Raw genomic sequence first — 23,434 nt, forward strand, 5'->3', positions numbered from 1 at the left:
ATTTAGAATATAAGATAAAAAAACATAGGTCTTACATATTAAGAGCAAAGTATATATTAGGAGTACTTTGCAAAATCAGTAAGAGAAAGATGAATATTGAAACATAAGGGGTATGAAGTAAATTTTCAAGAGAAAAGAGAATGAAAACTAATCACTTTAAGAGTTTCTCAACAATATTAATGATCTAAAAAATACAAATTTAAAATAATCATCATTTTCCCTTATTGACTGAAAACCATCTGGGTTTGACAATGTACAAAGAAATTTTTTAAATCAAACTGAAAACTAAAAATGTAATGAAGGCTCAGCAATGCCAGGAAATGTGACAAAGTGTCAAACACAAGTGAATATTAAGTAGAGAAGGAAATCATTGTTTTAAAAACTTTATATGTTTCTACTCTTTGTTATCCAGAGGCCAGGTTTTTGCTGACTCTCATTTAAAGTGTATCTTTGTCTTTAAAAGATAATAGATTTTTAAAGGTTTTTTTTTTTTTAGTTATTTCAGAGGGGGTTGGGGGCAGAGGGAGGAACAGCTTGTTTTGCCCTTGATTTTTTTTCAACTTCACAAACTCTTTCTCTATTCAGAACATTTTAAAGCAAAGAGCAAGATGAGGCCATTTTTATAAAATATACAAGAACCGTCAGGAAATTCAATGATGCTTGGAAAATCTTTAAAACTGCCGAATTCTCTGAAATCACAAAATAGTAATTTGTGTTGTATTCACACCATTCAAATAACAGCTAGTTTCAGTGACAACACTTGCACATATTAGAAAACACACCAGTTTAAAATGTGAACACACTGTACTGGCTACCCTCTTCATGATCATACCTTTCTATCCATGATCTTCAGGATTCTCACCAATTTTCAATAGTATACGACCAGTGGAAACCTATTTGGGATACTTCAATGAGAAAAAAAAAAAGAATGCAGCTCTTTGCCACCTTGCAACCAAAGTAATAATTTCCCTTCCTTTCAGAAATGGCACTGACACTTTTTAACTGGATGAGTATCCATGCGGAAATGATTCTGGCATGACCTGAAGTTAGCACCAACATCCTTGATGAGAAAGAACACCTTCAATCACATGTCACCTCATGCTCCATACCCAAGAGAACCAGCCTCATCAAGGATTGAGAAAAGGAATGCATAACCTACTCAACCAAATCACTTTCAAGACATGTATTATCAACAAATAATTTGTAAGTGGTTCTTTACTTACACATCATTCTTAATGTAAAGGGGCTATTTAAAGTTTACAGATGTGGAAAGTATGAGACCACATAGTGAGAGATTCCCAGTCTGTATTCTGCTACTGCAATTTCCTGAAAATGGGATATATTCGAGCCATGGATAGGAAAGATACAAAATAAAAATCCAGTTGTTTTATACATGAGGGGACTGTCTTGTAGCCTCAAAGCTAAGGTCTTTTCATTAGAAACCACTGCCACTAATAAAATCAGTGAAAGAACATGTTTGGATAGTTGGTTTTTTTCTTTCTTAGAGGAAAAAGGAATAAAGGTTGACAATATACACATTATGTGCTCATTATCTCCACATCTTACCAGGTAGAGCCTTTTCTAGTGATTGTAAAGGGCCAGAAAAACCTGTTTACAGTGAATCATATTCTATGAACTAATGAGTTACAAAATAGCATTATTAAAATTTGAGAAACAATGATCCTTAACCAAATATCAACTATTAATTTACTAAATACAACCAGAGAGTGAGCAGCTTAAACCAATCTTGTGAACTTTTCATATGGTTGATGTTTCGAAACTTTAATAATTTACCTACAGACATTTAATAGTGCAATTAAATTCAGTCAATGAGTTTTATTACTTTATCAATATTTCATGGTTTTACATACAAATACTTCCAGTTAATCCCAGTCATAAGCCTATAAGATAGTATCTTTATTTTCAGGAAAAAAAGGAAAGGGAATAAAAAGATGTAAAGAGGTTAAATAATTTGTTTAAAATTGTCTGGTTAATGGCTGAGCCAAAATTTAGCTCTAGGTCTCCCTGAAATGCCAAGCCTGTGTCCCTTAGACTACTCCCAGTGCTTCTTGTCACTATAGTCACAAGTTTAAGGCAATAAAAGTGACTGCGTGAGTCTGGTCAGATGAAGAATAACCACCACTGTTCCCTGGTGTCAAAATGGCGGCACAGGGCCCCTGTGCCTGCTGAGCCTGTGGCCCTGGGAGCCCCAGGCACCGACAGAAGAGGTCAAGGCCAACCACCTCTTACTACCATAGCTATGATCATCAAGCCTCCTGGGCTGTTACATATTCCCTTGAGGAATTTTCCCTTTGGCAACTCACCAGACCTTGCAATCCACTGCCCCACTGGGGGCAGCATTCTCCAGTCTTGTCATAAATAATCCCAGGATGAGAAAGACAGTTTTGATAGTTGGTTCTGGCTGTGAAGAGCCAATGCTAATAACTTCCCATAGTCCAAGGAGAAGAAGAAATCTCAGGGAAAAGCTTTATGGGGGTAAGAAGAGGGCATATACACATTTAGAAGTTCTATATATCCATAAACATCCTGCAAAGGTTCATTAAGACATCTGAGGAACCAGACATAATGCTAACCAAGACAAACAAAAAGGACTTGAAACTGCATATTAATTGGCATTTCAGAGATTTGCACTGTCCTTATTTTAAAACAGAGAGAGCATTGTTTACACTGCCTTGGATGTTGTTCAAAGATATGTATTTTTAATAAGATTGGATCATGTTTTCATTCCAGTTAAAGTGATTTTATTCCATGAATATAATTTCCATGTACTGTATAGTAATGTTTTCAATACGATTAGTTGCCAGTGTCCAGCCCAGTACCTGACACGTAGTTAGCTTTCAGTAAGTATCTGCTGAATGAAAAAAAATCAATGAACCATTGATTCTTTCAGGAAGGTTCCTTGTTCTTGTTGTTACAAAGGGTTATCTGTTAGGTAACTTCAAACTTACTCCTCTCCAACTATTCTAAGTTTAAAATTCTCCAATCCATACCTGTCCACAAGCCCAGCTTCCTCATCCCTCAACAGAGCCTGAGATTCTCAGACCTCTTACTGTCCTTGACCATAGCAAAGATTAATGGCCAGAACTCCCCTTGAATCCAGACTTTCCCAGTCCTTCTGGGAGGAGACCAAGCCTGGCCTGGGGATCACACAGGCTGCCTATGAGGAAATGTATACTTCCAAGAGGTAGGTAATTGCACACTTGGACCCCTAACTTCTCGGCTCATTCTAATAGCTGACTGCTATTTCCCCTTAAGAAAGTATTTTTCTTTGGCATGTTTCTCCCTGATGGCAAGTCACAGAGCCATCCCACACAGATTTCTCTGAAACCTGTAGTGGCTTTCACAGTTTCTAGCTGTAACAAACCCCGGGCTGGTTTCCTCACTGCTGCAGACTTTGCAGTCTTGCAGCTCTGGAATCGCGTTTACCTGAACCTAAAACACATACTGTATCCTGGTTAATGGTTTCATTGGAAATAGTTCAAGTGATTAATAACCAGGTGAAAGTTAAAAAAAAAAACAACACACCAAATACACATACGGTTTGTTATACGACTATTACAAAAAGCATTTTTAAATGAGTTTTAAATAACTGAAATAACCTATAATATAATCCTGAAGAAACGGAATATAAAAATAGTATATGTAGTTAAAAATCTAAATGCTTATGTATACATCTAGAAGAATACATCCTATCCACAGCATTACCTAAACTGTATCTGAAGGAATATTGGTTTTAGACACAAATCAGTGTTCTGATAAATAAATTTGGAAAATATTACTTGTCAGGCCCTTTTTGGAAGTCCATTATGCCTATTAGTGTATTAAAATCCCTGAGAAGACATTAAGAGAAGAAAAGTTTAACCCAGATGTTCTCAAAAATTATTTGACTATAGAAGTTGTTTTTACACAAAATATGTTCATTGTATCTTATTCAGAACCCACTTTGCAACAATTGTCATCCCCAGGTAAGCTAGACAATGATTATTTCTCCTTGTAACTCCTATTAACTTTCAAATATTTTGTGATAAACATATCAATTTTGTAATCAGAAAAAAATTAAATAAAAACAGCAAAAAATATGTAGTCTTGTTTAACAGCACTCATACTATTTATTACTATATTGGCTTTGCCACACTTTGCAGTTCTGGGAGAGTGTGGGAAAGGTAAGCAGAATGCAAAATGGTCAAAGCAAATGGATTTCAAATGACTTCTGGGTTCCATTCTCAGAGCTGCCACTGCCTGGTCATGTGACCCTGATCAAGTTACACCCTAAGCCTCAGTTTCCTTTTCTGAACAATGTGGATAACAACTGCTTCTACTTTTCAAAGTGGTGGTTGACTAGTACATGCAGTAGCATGTGACACACATTTAACACAATACCTGGTGAATAGTCAGTGTTGAGTACATACTCATTCCTTGTATGACCAGTCATACAAGACACCATCCATTGTTCTTAAATTACTGTGACCCAGATCCTTTTAATTAGTGGACATTTTAATGAATTTACAAATATTCATTCCACCTCTGAAGCAATTAAGACTCCATATCATTTTACGTACTATCTCATAAAACACATCATTTAAAGGTAAATTTTCCAAGAACACCTTAATGCTCAATAAAATTTCCAAGTGCAGTGTCTGTGCACAGGTGTTTTATTCTGTTTGAAAGTTTTCATTATACTGCTAAGAAAAAGTAGACCGTAATTATGTTCAAACATTTTGAATTAGTTTTTCCACTTTGACATCATAACATACCTGCAAAAATATGGAAAGTATTCCTATATTACAAAAAAAAATTGAATCCAGGAAAACATAAATAAATAAAACCCCTTACCTGTATTTGCTCTAATAAAGGCATTTAGTCAAGAGTGTGTAAGGGTAATTTTCAGACGTTGCCATCGTGTTGCCGCTGAACAAGGGTTACAAACAGCTTTACACAATCTGGGGTAAATGCTGCCCTCTCACTTCCCCTGCACTTAAGGATGAAGGGGACTCCTCTTCCTCTTCCTCTTATCAATAACAAACATTAGGTTCTAAATTAAAATTCTACAGACATTTATAGTAAAATACAATACCTTGATATCTAATTTATAGGGGGAGGAAGATATGATTCTAATCTACTGTTAAAAAACAAAAGCTCTCTTCTAAATACGATAGCCTATGATAAGAGTAGTGTCTTCAATTCCTACTCCACCCTTTGAATAATGATGTTCTTATGTATGATGTTACAACTGAACATTTTCAATTAGTGAATATCAGTCCTAACAAAATCAAAGAAGTAGTTAAGAGTTACTCTCATCATACATAGAAGAAAAGTGAAATATTAAAAGATAAAGCAATTCCCACAATGGTGAAGTGAGGAAACAATCAAAACTGCAATCACCTTGGTAGCACATTCCTAATCTCAGAGGGGGCATTTTTTTTCCTCTAAAAAGAAATGTGATTTCCATTAAGATTAGAACCCATTTTGCATTCAGTGTTCCAAGAACAGCTTCTCTGGATCTGGCACGGGGACTTTCACAATAGACTAATGAAGAAAACCAACCCCATCTCCTACTTCCTAGGAAAGAAATGAGAACAGGGCGTGTTCCCTCACTCCTTGTTTTCCAATTAGTATAATAATGATGCCAGCATTACAAAGGCTGTTTTCTAACAAAGTAGATAATATTTAAAATTTAACAAACAAACTGAATGTCTGGTGCATGCTGGTGTTACTTCCACTTTCATTCTGTCTAACTGCCTTCTTCAAACACAGAGGAAACTCGGTTTCAATGAGGGGAAAGAAAGTGACCAAGTCAGCGAATGACAGAGCAGAGATTCAATTCCAGGTTTTCTGTCTGCAAATCCATTCCGCAACAGCTACCTGTTGAGTGCTATTCTGACTTCTGGCTGGACCAGTTTCATTTGAAACCAAAACCAATGCTGTTAAATGCCCAAGAGCCAAGTGTACCGGTTCACCTAAGGTAGACAGCAGAGTTAAATGAAGGGTGTTGGGCTGGCTTAAAATGCTTTCTGGAATGCTGTATCACCTGCCTATACATTAAATAATGTTTGTTTATTTGTTTCTGATGAATTCTAGCTTAGAATTTCATCTTATTTAAGGACAATGTAAAATCCCAACTTTTTGCCAAAAACATTCTTAGAAAAAAATGGACAAACTTGTTTCCCACTTTTCAGTTTTTACTCATTTTGAAGTGTAACTCCCCCCCAAAAAAATGGGGAGGGAGGAGCATGCAAACTGATTTTTCTTTGCTAAGTACCAATTGGACAATTTAGTCTCTTCTATTAATGTTACCTCTAAATTCTCAATCTCTTCTTTCATAAGCTGGGAGAAAATAACCTTTATTATTTGGTCTCATTCTTTAGCCATTAGGTTTACATCAAAAGGCTAATTTCTTATACCAATAAAAGAATCAAAGTGCAAGACTCTTAAAAAATTGGATTTCAGAGTGTTGACACAAATGAGAATTCTTCTGCACAAGTTAATGAATAATTGCTTAATTCTCAAAACCTGTAACTTCTATAAATAATGTCACTCTGCTATCATTATTCAAATATAGGAATATTTAGGCTGTAAGTAGTAATATAGCACTCATGTCCTGTTAAAAAACCCTGACTATGATGGCCAAAGATTTTGTTTTCTCTAAGTTTGAGATGGAAATGACATTACTCAGAATTTTCACTTACACGGCTAATGAAATGTGTATCTCTTTTATAAACACCACTGCAGGGAATGCTAAATGAGAATCTCAAATCAAGAACTGAATTTAGTAAATAAGAGTGCTGAGAAATCTACTACAATGCCTTTAATGGTGCATTTGATGATGGCTTAACAATTCATTGAGTAATGGCTGCAAAAATAAATATTAAATACCATGTTTTGCCATGTATAATGCACTCTAGTATATAATGCACACCCATGTTTTTGCACGCATTATACATGGGATTACTATGCCCATGGTATGTAATCATTAAACCCATGTATAATGCATGTCCTTATTTTTCCCTCAAAAATTTGGGCAAAATAATGCTCATAATATACAGCAAAATATGGTATTCAGTTCAATACTATGCATAAGTGAACCTCGACCACTCCAGTGGACAAATATTTTGCTGGTCTCCATCCCCAACACTCACCTCTTGCTCAAGTTTAAACAAATTCAAATAATACCTATCTAATAACTGATCATTAGATGTCAAGTCATGTGCAGTAAATTAAATTAAACCCAGCAGTATACACAAAAGTAGTCAAGAACATAGCCTCTGCTTTTTAGGGTTTCACCATCTAGTTAATTTAATCAAACATACTAGGAAAAACTATTAGCAAATTAGATCATAAACTGCATGAAGGATGCTAAAATGACCACTTAATAATAACAGGGAGGGAAGAGATAAAAATAAATCCAAGAATCCATCAATTGGGGACTGCTTATATAAATCATGGTTCATCCCTACAAAGACACAATACACAGCTTGGGGAAAAATAGAGCCCTTTAAGCAATGAAATGGAATAATTATCAAGTTATATTAAGTGAAAATGCAAGGTACAAAGCAGAACTAACTGTATACATATAAAAGAGAAAGAAACAATACATAGTCATTTGCCCCTGAGTTTAAGGAGATGCATTGTCCAGTATGATAGCCAATTGCCATGTAAAGGCTCTTCAGCACAGAGATATGACTAGTGTGGCTAAGAATTTAAATTTCATGTAATTAATTTAAATTTCAAATATGACTCAGTATAAAATATTTTGTTAAAGACAACTTGTTCTGTAGAATATGAATCAGGTTAACAATTGCACCATCTAGATTGAATTTTTTAATGTAGGACCTACAAAATTTAAAGTTGCATTTGTGGTTCACATATATTATTGTACCATTGGAAAGCACAGGTATAAAGTATCCTAACAGAATTTGTAAGAACTGGTTAACACCTGTTGCCACTTGGAAGAAAATCTGGGTGACAGGAACCAAGGGGCTGTGGGGTATAACTCCATTTTGTCATTTTTCTCTTTTGAATTTTGTGCCATTGGAATGTATTGCCTATTTTAAAATAATAAATCATGCCCTGGATGATGTGGCTCAGTGGATTGCGTGCTGGCCTGTGAACCAAAGGGCTGTCAGCTCGATTCCCAGTCAGCACACATGCCTGGGTGGAGGGCCAGGTCCCCAGCAGGGAGCACATGAGAGGCAACCACACATTGCTGTTTTTCTCCTCTCTTTCTCCCTCTGTTCCCCTCCCTAAAATAAATAAATTAAACCTTATAAAATAAATAAAATAATGAATCATGATGTAACCTATAAACCCCATTTGTCCTTAGCATTAATTATCAATTTAATTTTGGATTAACTCTCTCCCCCAAAGAGCAATATGGTACTTTTGAAGATGTTTCACATGGTCATTGGCAGAAAATGGTTTCTAATAACCTAAGATCACAGAAGTATTTCATAAACTAAAGGTGCTAGAGTTACCAACGGAATGTAAGAGAGGAAAGCCTTCGAACCTCAAACTGCTAGTTCAGTGCAGCCCAGTTTAGCATTTAGCACTGCCACCTTTGCCACCATCAGAGGCTGCTCTTTTTATCATTTTCCTTTCACCGAATATATTTTGTCCATTTTCTTGTTCCTTTCTTCCTCTATATCCCCAAGTAAAATTTAATTACCTCTACATTTCCATTTAGCACAAAATGCACCTACTTGGCTAACTAAAAAAGGAAAAATGCCAGGAAAATTCTTCCCTTCACAATTTATGAAATTAAGTTTTTTCCCCTGAAGTAGTAGTGTAAAAATATAAGCAGATCACTAAGTATTCAATGAAAGGGAGTAAATGGATATTGTATAGCCAACTTTTTAAGTTAAAGCATCTAGCTGTTCTCTTTGAATAGGAATATTAAGTAGGAACAAAAGATGGAAAGAAGCCACTCCCATAATCTGGTACGGCACTTATGGGAAAATTAAATGACCCTTCAACACTTTGTGTAGTTTTGCCGGCAACTAATAACTGAATCATGAACACCTGAGAGTAATAGGGACTGCTTCAGACAATAGAATATAGATGCATCCTTTAAGACAGTGATTCTGTCTTTCCTCAATCTATTAAAGCAGTACTACTTGACTAGCAGGCATTAAAGAGCAGCAAGGATTGCTCCTCTCTCTGACACTTCCACTTGTGCATACCTTGCATCCACTTTAGCACAAAGGAGAAAATATATTCAATGGCTCTTACAATTATCTTGATTCCCATGACTTAATTGGTCGAGAAACTAAGGCACATCCATCAGATCTGCAAACGGCAGGGTGGTAGCCATTTTCAGAATTAGCAACTCAATTTCCTGTTTTCCCAGCACATCTGAACTGATGCACGACTGTAGCAGCTGTTAAAACTGTGGCTCCTGTCACACAACTCCCCTCGGGACTGACTAATACTTCCTTACTTCCATTTCTCCAGAAATAAAATAGCACATGTGCAGGTCAGAGAGATGAAAATTCTCAAGGACTAGTGATAAATGACCCACCTAGGTTTGACTATCTTAACTCTCTTTCCTTACAAATATATCTTAGTATAATATAGAAGCTGTAATGTTAGGAGATAAAGTGGAATGGTATGTTTACTGTTTAATCTACTTATTTTTATTACATTTATTAGAGTGACATTGGTTAATAAAATTACATACATTACAGGTGTACAATTCTAGAATATGTGATCTATGTACTGCATTCCGTGTCCACCACCCCACCTCAATTCCTTCCATCACCCTTATGCCTCTGCTCCCTCTTCTACCTTTCTCCACCTCCTTTTCCCTATGGTAATCACCAATCTGTTGTCTATGTCTATGAGTTTTGCTTGTTTTATTGTTTTTGTTTTTGCTTAATCCCTTCACCTTTTTCACCCAGTCTCCCAACACACCTTCCTTCTGATAGCTGTCAATCTGTCCTCCCTCTCTATAAGTTTGTTTCCACTTTGTTTTTAGATGATTTTGTTCATTAGACTCCACACATTATTGAAATCATCTTGTCTTTCTCTGACTGGCTTATTTCACTTAGCATAATTCTTTCCAGGTCCACCCATGCTGCTGCAAAAGGTAAGAATTCCTTCTTCTTTTAAATGGCAAAGCACTATTCCATTTTGTAAATGTCACACAGCTTTTCTACCCACTCATCTACTGATGGGCACTTGGGCTGATTACAAACCTTGGCTATTGCAAATAATGCTGCAATGAATAAAGGGGTGCATATATTCTTTCAAACTACTGTTTCAGGTTTCTTCAGATACATTCCCAGCAGTGGAATCTCTGGGTCATAAGGCAGTACCTTTTTATTTTTTTGAGGTAATGCCATACTGCTTTCCACAGTGGCTATACCAATTTGCATTCCCTTGTGCACAAGGCTTCCCTTTTCTCCACATCCTCACCAGCACTTGTCATTTGTTGATTTACTGATGATAGCCATTCTGATAGGTGGGAGATGGTATCTCATTGTGGTGATTAGTCCTGTTGAGCATTTTTTTCATATATCTGTTGCCCATCTTATGTCCTCTTTGGAGAATTGTCTCTTCAGTTCCTTTGCCCACTTTTTAATTTGATTTTTTTGGGTGTTGAGTTTTGTAAGTTCTTTATGTTTTGGATATCAACCCCTTATCAGATGTATCATTGGTGAATATCTTCTTTCATTCAGTGGATCGTCTTTTTATTGTGTTGATGCTTTCTTTTGCTGTGCAAAAACTTTTTAGTTTGATATAGTCCCATCTGTTTATTTTTTTCTTTTTGTTTCCTTTGCTACAATAAATGTCCAAGATTTTACTGCCTATGTTTTCTCCTAGGATTGTTATGGTTTCAAGTCTAACATTTAAGTCTTTAATCCATTTTGAGTTTATCCTTGGATATGATATAAGAAGGTGGTCTAATAACATTTTTGCACATATCTGTCCAGTTTTCCAACACCATTTCTTAAATAGACTATCTTTACCCCATTGTATGTTCTTATCGCCTTTGTCAAATATTAATTGACAATAAAGGCATAAGTTCATTTTGGGTCTTTCAATTCTGTTCCATTGATCTATATGTCTGTTTTTATGCCAGTACAATGCTGTTTTAATTACTATGGTCTTGTAGTATAGTTTGATATCAGGTAGCATGATTCCTCCAACTTTGTTCTTTCTCAAGATTGTTGTTGCTATTCAGGATCTTTTGGCATTCCATATAGATTTTTGGAATATTTTTTTCTTTTTCTGTGAAATACACCATTGGTATCTCGACAGGAATCATGGTGACTCTATAGGCTTCTTTGGGTAGTACAGACATTTTAATGATATTATTTCTTCCTATCCATGAACACAATATATGCCTCTACTTATTTGTAACTTCTTTAATTTCTTTCTTCAGTGTCTTAGAATTTTCTGCATACAGGTCTTTTACATTCTTGATTAAACTTATTCCTAGGTATTTTATTTTTTGATGCAATTTTAAATGGGAGTGTTTTCTTAGTTTCCTTTTCTGATAGTTTATTATTGGTTTATGTAAATGTTACTGATTTCTGGATATTTATTTTATATCCTGCTACTTTGCTGAACTCATTTATCACTTCTAGTAGTTTTTTGGTAGAATCTTTAGGATTCTCTGTATACAACGTATGTCATCTGCAAATGACAACAGTTTTACTACCTTTCCAGTTTAGATGTCTTTTATTTCTTCTTCTTGTCTGATTGCTGTGGCCATGATTTCTAGCACTATGTTGAATAAGAGTAGTGAAAGAGGACATCCCTGTCTTGTTCACAATCCTAAGGAAACACTTGTAGTTTTTCCCCATTGGGTATGATGCTGGCAGTTGTTTTGTCATATATGGCCTTTATTATGTTGAGGTACATTCCCTCTATTACCACTTTCCTGAGTGGTTTTATCATAAATGGGTGCTATAGATTTTATCAAATGCTTTTTCTGCATGTATTGATATGGTCACTTAATTTTTATCCTTTATTTTGCTTATGTAGTATATCACATTTATTAAATTGCAGACATTGTACCAACCTTGCATCCCCAGAATACATCAACTTGATCATGGTGTATGATCTTTTTAATGTATTGCTGAATCCGCTTTGCTAATATTTTAGCATCTATATTCATAGGGATATTGGCTTATAATTTTCTTTCTTTGTAGTGTCTTTATCTGATTTTGAAACTAGGATAATGCTAGCCTCATAAAATAAGCTTGGGAGTCTTCCCTCCTGTTAAATTTTTTGGAATTATTTAAGAAGATAGATGTTAGTTTGAAATGGAATATTTAATTTTAACAAATACCATACAAGAAATCGGAATCATTAATTTATAGGCACAATCAAATTTTGGACACAAAGTACCATAACTCAGGTTCTTTTTTAATTCCTTTCAGAGGCTTGCCAACAAATTGCTTTTTTTCCCAAAAATCAAATACCACAAATTTTGGCATTTTCACTCCAAATTCTGCCCAAAGTTATTGTTAACAAGTTGGGGGCAATTACAAAAGAACATCTCTGTTCTATTAACACATACTTCCCATGTTTTTTTTATTGATTATTTATATTATTTCTAAAGCTCTGCTATCAATGGGACAGGGGGTCCTAATGGGGTGGAACACGAATAATTAGAGAAAATCAAATGAGGGATTCTCCCTGCACACTTAGCACACCCATTCTTATTTCACAATCACAAACCTTAAAGCCTCAACAAGGCTACTTTTTTTTTCTAGAGTAAGGAAGTTAAGAAACTGACCCAATTTTGAAGTGTGCTGTGCTCTTCCCACTAAATTCCTGAAGGCCTAACTCTGAGTGATACCCTTGAGCTATATAGCACCAAAGAAAAAACAAAACAAAACAAAAATAAAAAACAAAAAAAAACAACCCACAGATGTAATCAGGATATGGCCCATCACACATGTTGAAAACTCGAATATCTTCATTTATTGCCAATGAAACTTGGAAATTCTGATCTTTGTAAATATTTGTAACTATTTAAAATGTGTTAAAAGTTACAAATAGTAATTGCTTCTCAGCGTTTTGGCTGAGATCAAGCATAAAAGTTACAAGTAATAGTAAGTTTTCAGATTTCTATGAGTTGAACTCAAACCATTTTTCTTGCCTTCACATTCTTTCCTGTCGAAATAGTGACCTATGACCATCCCAATTAAATCACTTTGTCAAACTACTCTACAATTCAATTCTATATCTAAAGTCAATAAATAGTTTTAACTTATTTAAATCTATAAACAGTATTGTAAACTTAAACTAGATTAAAAAAATAACCCAAGTTCACTCTAGCATTTTCTAAAATTAGTCAGTATTTGAGAGCCTTTTCCAAAGAATTCATTCCTCAGCTGTGAAGTTTGTATGCAAAGTGAAGACACTTCGGCCCTTTATAAATAGTCATGGGAAACTTCTTTCTCCCATACTTTTAGTTTGTTTTTACTGTAACAGATGGGAAAAAATCTAGCAAAGCAAAGTCACAAAAAAAGTCTTACAACAACTATCATACTGATGTTAGAACACAAAAAACTTAAAGATATAAAATCTCTTTAACAATAAAAATGCTGAAAATTATAAAGACCACTTAATTCATAAAATAAGTATGGATTCAAAAATCTAGATAGAAACTCCTTCTACCTTTAGTCCAGGTCCTAGGCACATCTGTTTCTAAATATCTTAACTACATATCAGTCATCTTTTGAGAAAGTTTCTTTAGCACAGCAGTTTAGACCTTCTCTTTAAAATATATTCTAATATCTTACAAATGTTAAAATTCCACAATGTTTACCAAGAGGCCAAGTCTAAGGCTTCACTTGAAAAAAAAGATTTATCAATTAGTAACCACAATTCTGCAAAATCTTCTGCTGTAAGATATATATTGTTTTATACAAACAATATAAATCAATTTGTTCCAATTAATTTTTAAGTTAAACAGAGGTCTCCCCAGTAAATAAATTTTAAATTAAATAATCATTTCATTTGCCAATTTTATTAGTAGGGATGGGGGCGAGGGGCCGTCAACTTTTTCTGTATATGGGTAGTGTACAATTTTTTTAGCTTTGCAGGCCACATATTCTCTGTCTAGACTATTCAAATATAACATGAAAGCAGTCATATACAATATTGCAAATAAGTAGGCATGTCTGAAAATCAATAGAACTCTCTACAAAAACAGGAAGAGGATTAGAAATTAATATTCAGAATATACAAGAACTTCAGAAATTCACCCTGACTAGAGTGGCTCATTTGGCTGAGTGTCACTCTGCAATGAAAGGTCACAGGTTTGATTCCTGGTCAGGGCACACGCCTGCGTTGCGACTGGGCCCAGGTTAGAGGCATGCGTGAGGCCACCCATCAATCCTTTATTTTTATCCTTTTTTTCTCTCATACACTGATGTCTCTCTCCATCTTTTTCTCCCTCTCTTCCCCTCTCTCTAAAAATAAAGAAATAAAATCTTTAAAAAAAATCTTCTGAAATCAACAACCAAAAAAAACCCCAAACAATCAATCAGAAAATAAGCAAAGGACTTAAATAAATATTACTCACAAGAAGACATATGAATAGACAAAAGCATGAAATGATGCTCAATATCACTAATCATTTGAAAAAATGCAAATCAAAACTCCACTGAGATGCCACCTCACACTCATTAGAATGGCCACTATGAAATAACAGAAAATGGTGAGGGTTGGCAAGGATGTAGAAAAATGAGAAGCCTTGTGCACTGTTGTTGGGACTGTAAAATGGTACTGTTACTATGGAAAACAGCACAGTGGGCCTCAAAAAACTAAAAATGGAATGACCATAGGATCCAGCAATTCAACTTCTGGCTACATACCTCAAAAAAGTAAAAGCAAGTTTTCAAAGAGGTCTTTGTAAACCCATTTTCCTAGCAGCATTATTTACAATAGCCAAACCATGGAAGCAACCCAAGTGCCAAATGACAGATGAATGGATAAGCAAAAATGTGATATACACATACAATGGAATATTATTATACAGCCTTAAAAAGGAAGGAGATTTTGATACGGTACAACATGGATGAAACTTGAGGACGTTTTGCTAAGAGAAATAAGCCAGTCACAAAAAGAAAAAGGCTGTTTGATTCCATTTATATGAGGTACCTAGAGTCATCAAAATCATAGAGACAGAAAGTACAATGGTGATTACCAGAGTTAGGGAGAGAGGAGAAGGGGAGTTTTGTTTAATGGTATAGTTTCAGTTTTACCAGATGAAGGAATTCTGGAGGTGGATGTTGGTGATGGTTGCACAATAATATGAATGGGCTTAATACTGCTGTACTGTACATTTAAAAGGGGTAAGTAGTAAATTTTATATCATGTATATCTTGCCACAGTAAAAAAAATTAGAGAAAAGAAAGTCAAATACATGCAGAAGGCCTATTTTGGCACAATTTGCTGAGGCCATAGTTTGTTGACCAGTGAGTTATGATATTCATTTTAAGTTCTTAACACAAATTAGCATAAAAGTACCATTTCCACACAAACATCATGTTCCTTTGTTTTTTCCGGCATAGTTACAGATAATTTTAGTAAAGCTGTTAATATCAGAAGTCAATCTCTCAGTTTCTAGAAAAACATGTTTTACATAAAATAAGGCCTCACAAGTTATAACTAATTAATTAAATGAAAGCAGTTGTTTCAGTAACATGACGCTTGGCATTTATTATTATACAAATAAACCTGGCATTTCAATAATAAAGGTCATAATGTTATTCAATTACCCTCTAACAAATTCAGAGGAAATTAGACTTTGAACAAAAAGTCTAGCATCATTTTAATAAACAATCTCACTTTTCTTATTTGGCAAATTACTTTAATAGTTGCCTAATAGCAAAAGTAAATACAGATTGTCATGTGACAAAAGAAGAGTGTCAGTTTACTGAGTTATATTACATCATCCCAAACATGAAAATGTTAAGCATAATTCTGAAGACATACACCAAACATTTAAGTTCCTTTGAAATGCTAAGCATTGGGTTTCTTGTGGACTAGAATTTGTAGGAGTTTTTAAATAATAAAATATAAACATGATTTTTTAAAAAATCAAGACAAGGCATTTATAAAGCCACTTTAAATAAAAATATTCTTTAGCCATTAAGTATAATCCATGATAGCAAATATACTGGGTGACAATAGGCCTAGTGATGAAGAGCACAGGTTTGGGGATCAAACCCTGTTTCTATTATTCTTCCATTCCTTAGAGTTGTGTGACCTTGATATGTTAAGTTCTTTGAGCCTCAGTTTACACAACTGTAGCAGAGTTAATATACTTCCTCAAAAAGAAGTAGCAATTTTTTTTACAAAATAATACTGTAAGGCACCTAAATGGATCTTTAATTTAAAAGGGCAAAATAAAACTAAAAGTTAGGATCTTGAGTTCCAAAAAAATAATTAACAGCAGCCTCCATTCCCTTTATGTTTTCACCTCCATCTCATCTGTTGATATCTACTAAATCAAAGCTCCTCAGATGTGGTTGCATATAAGAATCACCTGAGCAGCATTTTAAAACTCCACGCCCAAGATGGCAGCATAGGTGAACATGGTTCGCTGCCTCTCATAACCATATCAAAATTACAACTAAACTATAGAAAAACCATCATTCAGAACCATCAAAAGTTGAGCTGAATGGAAGTTCTACAATTACAGAATTAAATAAGAAACTACATCAAGACTGGGCGGAGGGGCGGAGGGGCAGAGGGGCGGAGGGACTGGTCCCACACCCACGGGTGGCGGGTAAAAATCAGAAGGAATATCTCGGGAGCGAAGGGTCCCAGCCCCACATCAGGCACACCAGCCCAGCATTCCAGTGCCAAGAAGAGAAGCTGCCATAATTTCTAGCTGTACAAACTAGCAGGAATTGAGGCTGTGGCAGACAGAAACTGCTGGAATCCCAGGGAGTTCGTCTTAAAGGGCCCACACACAGATGTACACAAACTCACTCCCTCTGAGATCCAGTGTGGGGCCAGCAGCTTGGAAGGCACCAGAGACATACACGGAGAAACTGACTGTCTGACATCAGGGTGAGATCTGGGGAGCAGCTTTCTCCCAGACAGAATTGCTGGCACTGTTCCTTTCCTGAGCCCTCCTCAAACTGAGCCAGCAGGCAGGTGCCATATCTGAGACTCCATCAACCTGGATCACACTGTTCACCCTACCCTGGTGATTCCCTGAGCCCCATGCCACCCAACTTTGAGACCTACCCAAGCTGCTTCCAGTGGCTTTTCCATATGAATGGGTTGTCTTGGCCCATGCTCCAGACTTTTCCTAAATTCTCTCAAACAAGCAGCATCTGGCTTCAGCAAGCCCCATACCTCTCGCTAAGTTGCCCCAGGCCTGGCACTAGCAGCAGCCAGTCTTAGTTCACAGTCTGGCTTCTCCTGGGCACCTCCAAGAGTAACACAAGCAGCAGCCATCTGCAGAATGCTTTGTAGCTTATGCTATGTGACCCCAGACAGAACACAGGTGGTGGCTGACCTTGGATGTGTCAACAGCAATCAAGGCTCAACTACAAGAGGATGGTGTACAGAACCCACACAGTGGACACACCTCAAATACCAGATTGGGTAATAGGGGAGGCTGTGCCATTGGACCTTTCAGGATACCTACTGCATTAGACCACTCTACCAAGCCTGGGAAAGGTAGCAGCTTTACCTAATATGTCTGCCAAACTGAGACAAAGAAACATGGCCCAAATGAATGAACAGAACAAATCTCCAGAAAATAAACTAAATAAAATGGAGGTAACCAATCTATCAGATGCAAAGTTCAAAACACTGGTTGTAAGGATGCTCAAGGAACTTAGTGAGGACCTCCACAGCATAAAAAAGATCCAGTCAGCAACCAAGGATACACTAATTGAAATAAAGAACAACTTACAGGGAATCAACTGTAGAATGGATGAAGTGAAAAATAAGATCAGTGATTTGGAATATAAGGAAGCAAATACAACCAATCAGAAAAAGAAGAAAAAAGAACCCATAAAAATGAGGACACTGTAAGGGGCCTCTGGAACAACTTCAAGCATACCAACACTGGCATCATAGGGGTGCCAGAGGGAGAAGAGAGAGAGCAAGAAATTAGAAACCTATTTGAAAAAATAATGAAAGAAAACTTCCCTAACTTGGTGAAGGAAATAGACACACAAGTCCAGGAAGCACAGAAAATCCCAAACAAGATGAACTCAAAGAGGCCCACTCCAAGACACATTATAAGTAAAATGCCAAAGTTTAAAAAACAAAGAGAGGCTCTTAAAAGCAGCAAGGAAAAAGCAGTTAGTTACCTACAAGGCAGCCCCCATAAGACTGTCAGCTGATTTCCCAAAGAAACTTTGGAGCTAAGAGGGACTGGCAAGAAATATTCAAAGTGACGAGAAGCAGGGACCTGCAACCAAGATTGCTCTACTCAGTAAAGGTATCATTTAGAATCAAAGGACAAATAAAGATCTTCCCAGACAAGATAAAGCTAAAGGAGTTCATCACCATCAAACCAGCATGATATGAAAGGTTAAAGGGTCTTCTTTAAGAAGATCTAAAATATGAGCAATAAAATGGCAACAAATATATATCTATCAGCAACTGAATCTAAAAAACAAAATAAACAAACAAGCAGAACAGAAGCAGAATCATAGATACAAAGAGCATTTTGATGGTTACCAGATGGGAGGGGGATTGGGGAAGTGGGCAAAAGGGGTGAAGGGATTGAGAAGTACAAACTGGTAGTGACACAATAGTCATGGGGATGTAAAGTACAGCATTGGGAATAGAGTAGCCAAAGAACTTACATGCATGATCATGGACATGGACCACGGTTGGGGATTGATTGCCTGAGTGAGTAGGGGAAGCGTTGGGTGGAGAGGCAGAAGAGGGGGTGAATTGGGACGATTGTAATAACATAATCAATAAAATATAATTAAAAAATAAAATATAAAAAAATAAAAACTCCATGCCATTGTCCCAGACCAGGTAAAATCCGGATACGTAGAGTTGTGAGAGCATGAGTACTAGTATTAAGATTCCCCAGCTAATTCTCCTGTTGAAACTTCAGCTAAGGCAATCAACTTCTAAGTAGGAAATAAATGTTAGCTAAAGAACTCAGTTTATATAATCAATGAATTTTAGAGCCCATAACATATCCACATAAACGCTTAAAAAAGCAGCTGCTAAATCATTCGTTAATTTTTATACCACCTTCAATTAAGTCCCTAGGTCCAAAGCTGCAAAATTATAAAGTAATAGGCTTATTCCCCCCGATCATTCCTGAAAATTGTTTCAGAATCAAAACATGAATGTTCCTCAAAGCAAGGTCATCTACACTGTTGACATTTAAATTTTAAAGAGGTGTTTGTTTTTTTTTTAAGTATATCTATACAGGCAAGTAAAATACGCAAGCACAAATAGCTCTAAAGCTAAGGTACCCAAGATGACTGTGTGAAATTTAAATGTATCATATAGTGGTTAGAAAAAGGTTTAAAACAATTAATGCAATGAACTAAACAACTAGTCCTAAATTTTCCTTCAGGTTTTTCCACTAATTTGCTATGGGACTTCAGCAAAGTCACTCAGTGTCTCTGGACTTCAGATTGTCACTTATAAAATATGGAGTTGCACTAAATTTCTTTAAAATGATTTGTTACAACAATGTAAGACCTGTAAAATTACAGAGAAGTTTTATACAGAGGCAATATACAAGATTAAGGATTAAACTAGTTCTCGTAAGCTATTAGAGTAATGAGTCATGACTTAAGTAGTTTTATAGTAAGGAGTTTACTTCCCAAACCTAACAATTTATTATAGCATATCGACTGAGATTGCTCCCTGCCACCTCCCAAATACCTATTTCTAGGATATTTTTCACAATTAAAGACCTTTTAAATGTCTTGAGTTTTTTAGAAAAATTACAAAAGCAGTACTGAATACTAAACATTCAATAAATAGTATGTAATAGGCACTTGGGATATTCCTAGAGAGAGGACAGATAAGTGCAAGACAGATAAAATATAGAAGTAATTTTTTGTTTATACTTTTAGATACTGATAACTTCCCTAAATAAAATAATGTAGGTAAAATGATACAGTGGGGTGCTTTTAGATACGATATTGCAGCATTATTCCAGGTGTTCCTCCTTAAATTTGGAGAGGGCATAATTCCTTAAAAGTATTTTCTTCATATTTGAGAAATTAGATAAAACAGTTTTCTAATTTTTGAAACAATAACTCATTAGTTAAACCTTTAAATCCTCAAAAGTAAACTTAAGTAACTTAACTATAGTCATGATTATCACTAGAAAACTTATCATTCCTTCATCTCAGAGCCGTCTGATCTCACCTGTTTTACTCAAAAGTACTGATTGATTTCTGAACACCCATAAATATATTTTGTGTATGTGCATATGTTAGGGTTTTTTTTTAAAAGTACTTAAACCTAATCCATTTTCAAATCCACCAATTCTATCTTATTTTGTGATGCCTTATTACATACCAGTATTCCTGAAAGTTGTCTAATCTTCCATTTACATAATTTTGCAGCTCCATTGAGGCTCATGCTATTATGATTAATATCTTTCTACCCATGTAGTCCTTTACTCATGCATCTTAATGTGACACTATATGGAAGAATATATGATGTCTAAACAATGAAAAAACTGGGGAAAGAACAGGAACAGAAGTCAACAGTAATACAGCTACTTGCAAAGGGGAGAAGATAACTATTTGGAACAAAATGAAAGAATTAATTCATACACCACGTAAGCATTATACTAAATATATTTTATATTAGTCATGTTGCTTTGAGACTTTTCCATGCTTCCTCTAGACAACTGCCAATGTTCGCATGGTCTCTGATGAATAAACATGCTGTGACTTGCTTCTAAGGAAACGCCTGTCATGGTCCAGAGAAAAATGACTTCTCTACTCCTAAATTAGGAAAACTGTACAACTCTCATTCATTGGTTACAAACTCGACTTTTTCCTTAATGATTCTTTTCTGGAATGTTGATATTCTATTTAGGGCATTTCTGCGCTCACTTATCAGATAAGAAACTGAGTCGGGGGAACAATATAGGAAAAAGTTATCCTACATTAGAGGGGTTTCCCACTTCAGAAACCCAACAAGCACCCTTGTTAATCCTTCACTATTTACCAAGGCGAAGGATATTTTCAGATTCTCCCCATCTCTTGCAGAACTACCTGTTCTCAGCACTGTTTATCCAAACGCTTAGCAAGGTGATATTAGCATATCTGGCAGGAAGACATGCTTCATTTAATATTAACTCACCATGTGACAGCCCCTTCACCTCCAATCTCTCCTCAAACACGTGGATACAAAGAAAAGTATGGTTGTTTGCAGTCTGACTTCGCGCTAGTCTTTGGCACCAGCAATTGGTCGCAGGCACACACACCCCCAATCGGAGGCGCGCACCCCGCCCGGTCCCGGAACTGTCAAGCGAGCTGACAGCTGGCACACCCTCCCGTCGCCCTCCAACAGCTCGCAGAAAGCCCCTTTCTGAGTCACCTTGACATTGCTCACCTGCCCGGGCCTCAGCTCGCGTCCAAGGAAACTTTTTTTCCCTTCCTAGGAGCTCATTTACAGGTATCGTCCACCGCTCTTCCAGAGCCCCAACAAGGGGCCCTTTGTTACAATTTTTGCTCCCGCACTCCTCACCCAACTCCTGGCAGCATTCAGCTGCTCGTCAGCAACTCAGAGCAGCCCAAGTAGGAAAGCAATGAAAAACTATCAGATCTCCAACCCCGGGCGGCCTCCTCGGCCGCATGTTGGGTTAGCCAGTTAAGGCCGCTCGCAGAGCAGCCAGTCGCTATCCAGGTGAACGCGTAGAGGCCCCGCTGCCCTTGCCCTCCCCGGTGAGCGGCGGCGCGGCACTCGAGGCTTACCCAGCTGGGGCGACGGGGGGTGTCTGCATCGCCTGGGCGTCCTGCGTGCTCGGGGCTCGGCCGTCCATCACCCTGCGGATCGCTGCGCGGGCTCCCGCTCCCAGGCGGCGCGTCACTGCTGGAGTGGGAGAGGCCAGCCGGTCAGGGCGGAACGCGCGCCTTCCCGAGGCCTGAGCGGGGCTGGCCGCGAGTCAGGAGACCGCCGGAGCCACCCAAACCCCGGGCCGGCCCGCCTCCGGAGTGCGCTTCCACCTGCGGGTCCCCGCTCCCAGCCCGCGGGCGCCGGGAGCTGCCGCGGCAGTTGAAGGCGCTGCAGCCCCCGCCCCGTGTGGTTGACTAGGTAGCCATTTGGCGCCTCTCAGAAAGGGAGAGGCGCTGCCCCGGCTGGAAGGAGGAGGAGTGGGGCTAGGGACGAGGCGCACAGGCTCGGCCGCCACGCCTGCAGCGCACCCTCGGGCGGACAAACAAAACGCCCAGGGAAAACTTGTATAAAAGTTGGGAGGGCGCGTTTCTCTTTTCCCACCCAGGGCTCCTACTTTCTTTTCAAAAGGAGACAGTGGCTCGCCGGTTCTCCCCCGCGGTTTTCTTCCCCACTCTTCCCTCCCACGGGCCGAGCGCTCGCAGTTCGACTCTCAAGCCAGGACTTGAAGGGAGGAGAAAGCCGCAGCCTCGCCGAGGCTCTGCCCAGAGCGGGCCGGGCCGAGCCGAGGCAGCGCCTCCCCCAGCTCCGCGGGCGGGGTGCCGGGCGCTTGCTGGGCGCTGCGGGGCCTCTTCCCAAACCGGCTCACTCACCCTGCCCCATTTCCCTGCCCAGAGTTCGGGAGCTCGCAGCCACCTCCGCCGGTCGGCCGCCCAGAAGTGGCGACGAGGCTCGGTGGCATCGGAGCGAGAGGGGCAGCGAGCCGGAGAGAGAAACAGGGCGGGGGTGGACGGGGACAGAGTTGCAACTTCCTTCTCCCTGGGCTTTCGGGTCTTTGGGGTCCGGCTGGGGAAGCCAAACGGAAAGGAAGCTTCCAGGCAGAATGTTCCCATTCCCACCACTAGGGCGTCGCCTCGGAAAGCTCCGCGCGCCCTAGCCGGACAGGTAGGGAGGAAGTGAGGTTACCTGCCCTTAGAGGGCCGTGCGAAGACCCTATGGGAGGATCCCAGCTGCTGCCGCGCTGCTGGGAGAAACTCGCAGAACGGGGCCTGCAGCTCGCCCTCCCTACGCCCTGATCTGCCCTGTCCAGAGTGGGTTTTTTTTTTCCTTCCCAACCTGACCTCTAAGATTGCAATTCTGTTAAAAGTGTACCTGTGACACTGTGATCTATTTAATCGATGGCAGGTTTAAGCTTGCCCTGTCTTCAGAGGCATCTTGCTTTCTCACTTTCTTTTCGCCTGTAACAGCTGTGACACGAACTGGGCAATAAATATGTCTAAGGACAATCTATAAATTAAGAATCGAATGACAAATCCTATCCACCTCTTGAAAGTAAGGAATACAGGGACCACAAACACAGCTGCATGCTTGT

The 23,434-nt window shown here is 38.1% G+C and overlaps 1 protein-coding gene across 4 annotated transcripts in view; it reads right to left on the reverse strand.

Annotated features, from left to right (window-relative positions):
- Window positions 1-22,604, reverse strand: part of COBLL1 (cordon-bleu WH2 repeat protein like 1) — a 153,775-nt gene extending 131,171 nt beyond the window's left edge. For 2 of the 4 annotated variants that reach the window (XM_054562573.1, XM_054562571.1), the window contains exons 1-2: window positions 22,460-22,604; window positions 21,924-22,041 (exon numbers count right to left, since the gene is read on the reverse strand). In XM_054562573.1, coding sequence (XP_054418548.1) covers window positions 21,924-21,991 — 68 coding nt within the window. In that variant the 5' untranslated portion in view covers window positions 21,992-22,041; window positions 22,460-22,604. Of the gene's footprint in view, window positions 1-21,309; window positions 21,764-21,923; window positions 22,429-22,459 lie in introns of those variants that run through there. The other 2 variants (XM_054562572.1, XM_054562574.1) reach the window with 2 other exon arrangements.
- Window positions 22,605-23,434: the final 830 nt, after the last annotated feature.

The sequence above is a fragment of the Pteronotus mesoamericanus genome, unplaced genomic scaffold (assembly GCF_021234165.1).
Source record: "Pteronotus mesoamericanus isolate MK-2021 breed Mesoamerican mustached bat unplaced genomic scaffold, CSHL_Meso_final scaffold_651, whole genome shotgun sequence".
NCBI classification, from domain to species: domain Eukaryota; kingdom Metazoa; phylum Chordata; class Mammalia; order Chiroptera; family Mormoopidae; genus Pteronotus; species Pteronotus mesoamericanus.